Below are 11,901 nucleotides of genomic sequence, written 5' to 3' on the forward strand. Positions count from 1 at the left end.
TTTTCAATAAATCACTCATATTTTTTATGTACTATTTTACAGTAATTTGTTTTACAAAGAAATGCCACGTTTTCGTGGAAGAGCAAGAAATAATGGTCGACGTACTCGAAACGCACAATTGGTCCATGATCATCAATTGAATAGAACAGTTGAAGAACACTTGACGGATAATGTGAATTCAAGAAATCAAGTTGCATCTTCACGTGAAAATGAAAATTCAGAGCAACGCAATCAACGTCTTCGTGCAAATGCATTAAGACAACGAGAGACACGCCAACGAGCGACCAACGAAAACAGAGAACGTGACCAACGGCGAAATTCAATTCTTGCTTTCAAATGACATCATTTGGAGCAACAAAAATTGTTCATAATGAGGATGGTCGTAATTTTGAATCTACATTTAAGATTCAAGGTCAAGTGTACCACCAAATTGGTTCATTGCTTCCAATGCCTAATGTCGATCCAAAATTCTTACAAATTTACTTTATGGGCGATGAGGAGCAACAAACTCATACACGATGCGTATACAACCATATAGAGCAGATGGAGGAACGAGAAATTGTCGACATTTTGGAAACGTTCTTGCAAACCCATAACCAATTGATACGATTGTTCAAGACTCTTTCCAACAGACTGCAAAACGACAACTACGCCATTGTTATTAAAGCAGACAAAGTGCCCTATGGAGAGCACGCAGGCACATATAATGTTCCAACTGTTAATGAAGTTGCAGTTGTTATGGCTGGTAACCCATGTGAACGTCGAGATATTCGCATACAACGCAGAGATAATACAATACAAACAATTCAAGACAATCATCGTTCTTACGACGCACTGCAATATCCGTTGATATTTTGGGAAGGAGAAGATGGATATCATTTAAATATTAAACAAAGGAATCCAACAACAGGCACAACTTATAGATTATTTTATAATTTTTTTAACCAATTATTTCTGTTTATCTTATAAATAGTTTTATTTACAGGTGAAGAACTAATCAAGAAAGTTAGTGCAATGAACTTCTACGCATACCGGTTGATGATTCGTGAAAATGAAGATAATAACATTCTCCGATGCAGACAGCTATTTCATCAGTACATTGTTGATATGTATGTAAAAATCGAAAGTGAGAGATTGCGTTATATAAAATTTAATCAAGCGAAACTTCGTTCTGAAGAGTACATTCATTTGCGTGACGCCATAATCGGTAACGTAGATGCAACGAATGATATCAACAACATCGGTACCGCATTTATTCTTCCATCATTATACATTGGTAGTCCGCGTCATATGCAAGAATATATTCAAGACACCATGACTTACGTACGCGCATACGACCGACCAGATCTTTTTATCACATTTACGTGTAATCCAAACTGGGATGAAATTAAAAATTTGCTGTTATCAGGTCAGACATCGATGCATCGCCATGATATCATTGCACGTGTGTTCAAACAAAAATTGAAATCCCTGATGAAATTGATTACACATCACTCGGTTTGTTGGCTTTATTCTCATGTTGGCTTTATTCTGTTGAATGGCAAAACGAGGTTTACCTCATGCGCATATTTTGATTTGGTTGGTGGACAAAGTACGCCCAGAAGAAATTGACAAAATTATTTCAGCGGAAATTCCAAATCCGAATGTTGATCAAGAATTGTTTGACATTGTGATTACTAATATGATCCATGGTCCATGTGGTTCTCTCAACATGATGTCACCATGTATGGATAATGGAAAATGTACGAAACGTTTTCCTAAACCATGTCAAACTGACACTATCACCAATATCGATGGTTATCCATCTTACCGTCGTAGAGATGTAGACAATGGCGGTCAATCATATGAATTGCGTCTATCAAACAGTGTAAGAGTTGACATCGATAATCGCTGGGTGGTTCCATACTCACCATTGCTGTGCAAAACCTATAAAGTACACATTAACGTTGAGTTATGCAGTGCGGAGAGGTCTATCAAGTACATTTGTAAGTACATTCATAAGGGCAGTGATAAAGCTATATTTGCTGTTCAAAATGTAAATAAGAATGACGAAATAACACATTATCAAATGGGACGATACATAAGTAGTAATGAAGCTATTTGGCGAATTTCTACATTTCCTATACATGAAAGGGATCCTGCTGTTGCACATTTGGCTGTGCATCTTGAAAATAGACAGCGTGTTTATTTCACAGAACAGAATGCACTACAACAAGCTTTAACAGCTCCAAAAACAACTCTTATTGAATTTTTCAACCTTTGTAATCGACAAGATATTGTTGGTGAATTTGAGAAGACATTAATGTATACTGATGTTCCTAAATTTTTTACATGGAATAAACAATCAAAAAGTTGGGAACCACGGAAACGAGGCACTCGAGTCCCAGGATTTGCCGACATAGTTATGACAAATACTTTAGGACGATTATATACAGTTCATCCTAAGCAACGCGAATGCTTTTTTCTGCGCTTGTTATTGGTTAACGCTCCTGGACCGACATGCTTCCAATACTTGCAAAAAGTCAACGGTACTTTATACGGCACTTTCTTTGATGCGTGTCGTGAGTTACATTTATTGGAGGATGATAACCATTGGGATCTCACACTTGCAGATGCAGCACTGAGTTCATCTCCACAGCAAATTCGTCAATTATTTTCAATAATATTGACAACGTGTTTTCCGTCTGAAGCATCTGCTCTGTGGAATAAATATAAAGACTCAATGAGTGAGGATATTTTGCATCGGATTAGAATTACTAATCAAAATCTCAGTATGGAATTCTCCGCAGAAATATATAACGAGGCATTAATAATGATTGAGGATATTTGTATTCTTATTTCGAACATGCCGCTCATAAATTTTGGCATGCCAGCGCCAATCCGCCAAGCAGCAGATATCATCAACAGCGACGTTCAACGTGAACACCAGTTCGATATGACTTCTCTAGCTACTTTTGTTGCTAACAATCAACGATTGCTTACTGCTGATTTTCACCAAATTTATGCTGAAGCATATATTTGGTAAAACATTCCTCATCTCACTAATACTTGCGCGCATTCGATCTCAAAATCATATTGCATTGGCAATTGCTTCATCAGGCATTGCAGCAACCTTACTTGACGGTGGACGGACAGCGCATTCAGCACTTAGATTACCTTTGAATATTCATACCAATCCCGAAGCAATGTGTAACATAAAGAAGCATTCAAGCAAGCATGGCTGAAGTTTTGAGAAAATGTTAAATTACTATCTGGGATGAATGTACAATGGCCCACAAGCATTCGCTTGAAGCACTCGACAGGTCCCTAAAGGATATCAAAGATAATACTCGGCTTTTCGGTGGTGCTCTACTGCTGCTGTCATTTGATTTCAGACAAATATTACCCGTCATTCCACGTGCGACATATGGTGACGAAATAAACGCATGTTTGAAAGAATCTTATCTGTGGCGAAGTGTCAGTAAATTATGCCTTACTCTTAATATGCGTGTTCAACTTCAAAATGATTCATTAGCGTCAAGATTCTCCGAACAACTGTTAGACATTGGCAATGATAAAATTCAATTGTATGAAGATACACAATATATTCGACTCCCACAGAATTTTTGAAACATTGGGCCTACCAAAGATGAGTTAATAAAAAGTATCTTTCCAGATTTGCCACATAATTATACTAATCATGCATGGCTACGTGAGCGAGCTATTTTAGCCGCAAAAAAATTTAGATGTTGACGCAATCAATTTTAAAGTACAACAATCATTGCTTGGTAGTGAAATTACATTCAAATCGATTGACACTGTTGTTGATCCTGATGAAGTTGTCAACTATCCTGCCGAGTTTTTAAATTCATTGGATTTACCTGGAATGCCACCCCATAATTTGCGATTGAAGATTGGTTCACCTATAATTTTGCTTAGAAATTTGAATGCTCCGAAATTGTGTAATGGCACGCGACTGGTCATAAAAAAAATCATGGGTAACATTTTGGAAGCTGCTATTTTAAGTGGAAAATTTCAAGGTGAAGTTGTACTTCTACCGCATATCCCAATGATTCCTTCAGATTCGATTCAAACGTTTGCAATTTCCAATCCGCTTAGCATTTGCTATGACTATTAATAAGTCACAAGGTCAAACAATGACAATTTGTGGCTTAGATTTAGAAAACCCGTGCTTTTCTCACAGTCAATTATATGTTGCGTGTTCCAGAGTTGGAAAACCCTCGAATTTGTTTGTGTATACTCCTGAAGGATTAACCAAAAATATTGTACATCTAATGGCATTACGATAACTTAAGTTTTTTTTAATTGAAAAAATATATCTGTTATAAAATAGTTTAAGTTTTCACTTTTTTACCTTTAATTAAAATAAGTTTAAGTTTTGATTTAAAACAACCTCTACATTTAACTTCACTGATAGTATACACATACTCACACGCTATCGATTGGTCGAATTGTGATAAGATATATGTAATGACGTTAATATGATAACTTTTTAATAAAAATTTACATCAAAACGATCCAGATTGTTACAGCTTATTCAAAAAAATTTGAAATTTTCCAATTAATGACGTGTGTACAGGACATCGTCTGTCGGGTCCGCTAGTATATATATATATATATATATATATATATATATATATATATATATATATATATATATATATATATATATATAGCCTTTTACCTATCCCTAGAATGACGGGAGGGGCCTTTTGGACCCTCCTGGCCCCTTTTGGTATTTTGAAAGGTATCCCATAACCCCAGGTAGGTTCGGGTATAAGGTACCCGCTGGTAAATATGAGGTACCCAAACAAAAGTATTTCAACAATAGTATAACTTATAGAGTAAGGGAAACTCAAGTATCTAAGAAACGATAATATTGAAAAGTCAGTGGTCCGTTTAATTAAATATTTTCCTTAATCAAACTTAATAAACTACAATGCAATTTTAATGACCAAGTGTCTAATGCACTTCTTTTTAAAATAATTATGGTTATATTTTAAGATTTTGCATGCTTAGCTGACCGACACACAAACAATCTGAAAAGGGCCGCACTGGCCCCTTCAGTCTTTCTAGGTATGCAGCAATGTTCAGTTTTTCCAGTGTCAAGTTTAGATATTCATAAGGGATTTTCGTTAAAAAAAATATGCGTTTTGTATTAAAATCAATTTTTATTTAGGTAAAACAATATTGAAATTTATATGATGATGTTTTTAAAAAGACAATTTATGTATTAAACGTGTTTTCACGATGTTTATTAAAAATGTAAAAATTTTGTGGTTTTGAAATATTTGACAGTTTGTTTTTTTATGTTTTAGAAATGTAAATGAAAGTTATTAAGGGATAGTAAAAATGAAATAAATATTCTACACAGAGAAAAAAGTATGATCAAATCTACCAGATTATGGTAAAGATTAGTGTGTTTCTGGATCTATGGGAGTAATAAAAAGCTCGGTAGTTTTTAACGAAACACTTTGGGTATGATTTCGGTAAAATTTGCATGAAAATATGGTTTTATAATAAGCGATAAAATTCGGTAACTGCAGTAAAATTTGGTAATTTTCTCATGATACATTAGAGTATGGTATTCGTTTCATTTATTCGTTTAAATATAATTTTCAGTTTTGAATTTTCCAAACATTGCGTTTTGATAAAAACTATAAATTTGAAAACCGGAATTTTCTCGTAAACCATTTCAATATGAGCGGGAGAATTACCAAATTAATGGTTTAAATGCAGAAAACTTTTGTTTCATTATCCAGAAACATGTTTTTGCCGTGATAAATGACATTACATACAGTATGGAAATTTTATTGGAATATTTTGCTACAAGTACAACTTAGAAACTAAACGTTAGAATTCCTAAGTAATTGTGAAACATTTTAATATTGATAAAGGGATATATATCTATTAATTAAGAAAAATGCTCTTGAGCTATATTGTTAAAAGATTCAAATAACAAAAAAATCATATAAAAGTTCTGGATCCATCAATTTCACCACTCTTTACATAATTAATGGAAAGAACTAATAAAACAAATCCGTAAGTTACAAGCTTTTAATGTACACAAATTGATTTACATCTTACATTCGAGAAATCCATTAAATGTTTACATTGGGGAATTGTCTAGTAATTAAATTATTCTAACTTCAGTTTGCTGGACAAACTATGAAAGTCAAAGAGCAGGATACATTAATTTTGTCGTTAATCTTATTATGTTACGAAACAAATTTTCTGATGGATATTAATTAGAATTTCTATCCTAAAAAAAGCCATTTTTGTGAATTTTATTCGTTATAGCTTTGTTGATGGAAAACAAAAAACGATCAATATTCGTCGAAGGGGACCAGTTTTCAAAACAAAACTCAGTGAATGATTTTGTCATAATTTTTATACACCTTGATGTTATAAATTTATTAAGCTTAAAATAGTTTATTGTCTTGAAAAATGAAATAAGAACTCTAAATGTGAAATAGAATGATGATTGATTTAACATGATTGTTTTTTTTTTAAATAAATCTTACATTCAAACCTTTTTATTCTAAAATTTTAAGAAATATGTTATTATTCATTCATTTGAATTTTTAGATCTGAGTGATTAATGCCATTAATTGATGCCTGATTGATTGCCAAAAACAAAAAATGGAGATATAGAAAGAGAGAGTTGAAAGACTATTTTTAGCAACATTATCAAGTTTAATCTGTTAATAAAACTGGTCCTGCTGATTTTAATACAATTTTCATAATATGTGATTGGTCAAATTTCGATGTTTTCTTTTTTCCTTATTTTTTATACTATTTTCGGCCATAATTTGTTTATTATGAAATTCAATCATTGCCTGTTTTTTTAATTGGGGCTATATCCAAATCCAAATATATGTACACATACAATATTTCAACCTATTATCTATCTAATTTATATATAAATAAATTTACATTAATTCTCACCATAAAATATTTTAATTTAAATGCAACAGGAGTCTGGGGTGATCATATCCTCTACTGGAGTTTTCTTGCCTTTCACGTGTCACACGGACGTTTAGATATTTTGTTCGATTGTGCTTCAAGTTAAGATTTCAAAAAGCCTCCATTTCACCTATCTATATTATATAAAACGCTAATACGTACGTATGTATGTATGTATCAATAAAACCGATGATATTTCTTTTCTCGCGCTGGCAACAGTTTTCATTTTTAATTGATTGGATTCGGCGCTCAAGAGCACGTAGTGAGCAACCAGATAACAATAACCAGAGTGAGCATTATCAGGTTGTTCAATTCAGATTCATGCACTAAAAACATGACAATATTTAATTTAAACTCAATTAGGAATTAATTAATTAATTGAAGTGAGAATGCTTTAAAAGGCCGCTGTTGAATTAATATTTTTCTACTGGGAGCTACCATGACGTCTAAAAAACGTTTAAGTGTTTGTATTGAATGCATTGAATTTTTTTATATTTCGCGTTTATTTATGCATTGAATTTTCACGCTTTAAAATGCAGAATATTAGTGAAGCAATATTTGATAATTTATTTTGCTAATATGTTTCTTATTTAACTAATGTTTTGATTTTTTCACCATGTACAATCTAAATAGCTAATATACTTTTTTAAAAGCCAATAAGAACATTGGTAGAATTCTTCTACATAAGTACAATCCTATGTCTTTGATAAAATACTATGTCTTTGATGATAATATATTATGTCTTTGTGCTAGAACATTGTGTTCATTGGCGAGCGAGCGCAGCAAGCCATGGTTCACGGCGTGAACCACATGGGATTGCGTAGCAATTCTCGGGGGTTGGTGAGCGTTGGCGAGCAGGGGGCGGAGCCTCCTATTATTTCTGTTAAGTTTCGTTCACTTGCTCACGCTTCAAATGTTTTCATGTTTAGAAATGTCGTTGAATTATTTTTTTAAATTTAAAAACACTTTTGAGTGATATTACTTTTACAAGACCGACGCTTCCATAATTTTTGCTCACCAGATTAATCATAAACAAATCCTGAACCTAAATTGTTGCAATTGGTTCACTGTCTATTACAATAATTCCAAAACTCATGTGTTTTAATCCCTAACACTCTGCAGTAATTCAGATTATCAGTTGCAGTTGTGCATGATATGAATTGCATAAAAAATAATATTGCTATTTATCTAATGAGACAACAGAGCATAGAACTGCTTTTAACAAATGTTAGTGGGGAAAATTTCAAGCAACTGATCTAACTTAATGTCATCTTACCTTTTCGATATAGACGATTATATGAGAAGTTCAATAATCATTGCCTTTAATGGATATTTTTAGTCTGTCAAAAATAAAGTAAGAAACATATGCATACATCACATTACATAATTGACACATAAAGATTGCAATTCAATATTTAAGCAGAAAAAAAAATCAAATTCTATTGAATCAGAGCTGAGAAAATCGAATTATATCGAATCAGCGTTGAGAAAGTTGAATTCTAACGAATCACCACTGAGAAAATCAAACTCTACCAAATACTACCATTAGAAAGGTAAATTAGTTTGTTTAGTCTAATTGCCTGAACAAATTTGGTGTTGTTGTTAATATTTACTTTTTAACTCCACTCTGAGTCCAATGGTGATAAAATAGTTTTTAATTTTCCCAACTCCACCTATTTTATTATTATTACCACGTTTATATAAACTTGCCTTCGTGTATGTCTGTCCGGGTGGAATTTTGTAATCGATTTTAAACTAACTTCCCGACTAGCTACAAACTTCAAATTTGACACATAGTTCAGAATTGGATGACAATGCATGAAAATGAAGAGAAAAAAGACATACAAAGTAAAATAAAATTAAAATTTAAAAAAAAAATTACTTTCGAGATTGTCTTTTGTTGTCGATTCCATTATTTCAAATTAGTATTACATGTCAGGTGAAAAGATTTTTATTGTCGGAGTATTTTTATTGGCTGAAAAATCACGTGGTAGGATCCAGTTTTTCCTCATTCATTTCCAGATCGTTTTGGTTGTCATCAGCATAAAACTAATGAAAGTCATAAAGGTATTGTTTTTCTATAAAGATTTTTGTATCCCTAATTTAAAATGAATGTTCTAATATTTTAGTAGTGGTCTTGTAGTAGTCTTGACTACTCTTGACTAAGAAAAATAATCTAAGTAAAAATATATATTTTTTAAAAATCACGTTTTTTGTAGTGAAGAATAATAATTCAAAAATAATAATTTAAAAAAAAAAAAATAAAAGTTAAGAATTAAAAAAATTATAATTTAAAATAAAAAATTCGAAATAAAAAATAATATTTTTAAAAACCACGTTTTTGTAGTGGAGAATAATAATTAAAAAAAAAACGTGAAAAACGAAAAACGTGGGGCGAATGAAATACATAACAGTTCATATACGCATACATATACACATTTTCTTACTCATGCACATGGACAGCCACATATACATCCACATACATACGCATATACACAAACATATTCCACATCCACATTCATATGCAATTACAATTACAGATAGACGTACACATATTCTCATGAGCACACATGCACACACTAATATAACATTACTGTTATGTATTTCATGCGCCCCACGTTTTTCACTTTTCAAATTTTTTTTTAATTATTATTCTCCACTACAAAAACGTGGTTTTTAAAAATATTATTTTTTATTTTGAATTTTTTTTAACTTTTAATTTGTTAGATTTCGATAGCATTTATCGTTTTTTTTGCACGATTAAATATACATTTGTGGCAGTTAGGGAGTTTATTTTTTCCACTCTATTTTTGAAATGGTCATCATATTAAGGGTAGTAAATGAGGAGTTAAGTTTTCAAATCGATTACCTTTGACATTTTAGCTATAATTGTGTTGCAATATATTCTGCTATGGAACCCAATACACTTCATCACATTTTGCCCCATTCTTTGCACTGACATTTATATAGGCATACCGGGCGAGTGATCCGAATTCTTATGAACTGTAGCTCAAATCCTTGTATTCAAGATCAACCAAACAGAAAAAATTAATTGGATTCAAGTCTGGAGAATAAGATAGCCATTCATTTCTGGTAAAAAAAAAACAGGAAAATCTGTTTCCTTTTTTCTTTATGTTCTGCCCCTTACTGGAATTTAATTTCATTTATTTATTTGGTTTCTAAGGAACTTTTATGATCCATCAAGCAAAACATCTCCAAAATGAGTTTCAGATATGTTTGGTTTTATAATTTTCCTAAACTATTTTTTTCCAACACCCAACTTATAACTGGAAAGGAAACGATGTTAACTTTAATGGATAACTTTTAAAAATACGATTTACTATTACACTTGGCTATTTTAGAAATTTAGAAAAGGTTACGACAAATAAATTATTTTTGCATTTATTACAATTTACTGATATATATCAAGATTGAACTTGAGATAATAAGACTAAAAATAATTCAAGGTTCATCGCAAATATATATATGGCAGGTAAAAGAAACGAACGCAACTTAAAATAAGGCTAATTTTTTGGTAAAAATAATGTTTGTAAGAAAAAGTTTCAATCGTAGTGAAAGCTTTTTTCTTTATTTTGTTCGTATTTATTTTAGTTTTTTTTCGGTAGCTAAGAAACTTAGCAAAATTTTCTTTTATAATCTTTTTTAGGTTATCACGATATTTTTGTTTACAAAGTTGATTAAAGTAGAAGTAATGGTAAAAGTTTTGAGAAAATAAACGCTGAAATCAGACATTTCTTCTACACTACCGAGAAAGGAGAGGTTTTTTATTCTCGTGTTTCATTAATATTTTCGGTATTTTTTCTTAAACTCTTATTAATAATATATTTGTTGATAAGCGATATTTTTTGTTAATTTAACTAAGTATGTTTCCTTTTATTTCTTATCATATTTGCTGCAATTGTTCGCACTGGTAATTATTTTTTTTTATCATATCACAATACAATTGTTGTAATAGTTAGAGAAATGAAAAGATATATTGTTAAAATAGACGTGTTTACCATTGCTTGATTGCTAAATCAATACATAAAGATATGTTTGGTAGTAGTATTTACCTTACAAAGAAAGTATTCGGATTGCAACTCTATCAATTAATCGAAAATTTTATATGATGTCAGATTATAATGAAATACTAATAATACATCAAAACATTTGTTTATTTTGAATATATTAATAAAGGTACAATAGTTGGAAACTACTATATCCCAAAATATTGCTTTTTTTTTGGTATGGAATTCCTTGGTTTGACGTATACTTTAAATTTGATCAGTATTTATTTTTACTCTAGTTAATATTTTGATCGTAAATTAAGAAATGAGGATACTTTGTTCAGCGGTTGAATTTCCCTTAATTCTGTTTTTCGAAGGTTGCGTCGTGATATAAAATGATGCTTTTTTGTTGTTGCGAATAATAGACTATTTTCATAACATATTTGATGCATAATAGCACCAAAACGAGACTAAGATAAATGTAAGACAGAACTCAAAGACCGAAACTAACATAAAATTCCCACAAAAACGTTAAAGTTATTTTTGCAATACAATTTACAGCAGTAGCTAATTATTTAGAAAGTATACACTCAACAATTTCTGAAATGAAATTGGATTGGTTTGTTTATCATCCCTATGTGCAGCACAACCAGAAGATGAAAACAAATTCGAATTAAGAGTGATGGAACAAAAGTGGATAGGAATTAAGTATAATTGGTAGTGTTATTTATATCTTCTTATGAAATCATAATTATATTTATTACTTAGCTAATATCATATACGACTTCTATAAAAGTTATTCTGTTTCCGTCGTATATTTAGCAGCCTACAAGACTATACCAAACTTTAATCTTCTAATGAGATCATAATTAAATTTATTACTTAGCGATAAAAAATTTCACGATACATTGTTTGGCTTTAGTATTTA

General features: G+C 31.2%; 1 protein-coding gene across 1 annotated transcript; it reads left to right on the top strand.

The window, feature by feature from the left end:
• The first annotated feature begins 3,267 nt into the window (after window positions 1–3,267).
• LOC147808154 (uncharacterized) lies at window positions 3,268–3,609 on the top strand. Its single transcript, XM_087166900.1, has one exon. The coding sequence runs from the start codon at window positions 3,268–3,270 to the stop codon at window positions 3,607–3,609; it is 342 nt and encodes a 113-aa protein (XP_087023026.1).
• Window positions 3,610–11,901: the final 8,292 nt, after the last annotated feature.

Source organism: Parasteatoda tepidariorum, chromosome 6, assembly GCF_982258835.1.
Source record: "Parasteatoda tepidariorum strain Cologne lab strain chromosome 6, Ptep-v5.0, whole genome shotgun sequence".
NCBI classification, from domain to species: Eukaryota; Metazoa; Arthropoda; class Arachnida; order Araneae; family Theridiidae; genus Parasteatoda; species Parasteatoda tepidariorum.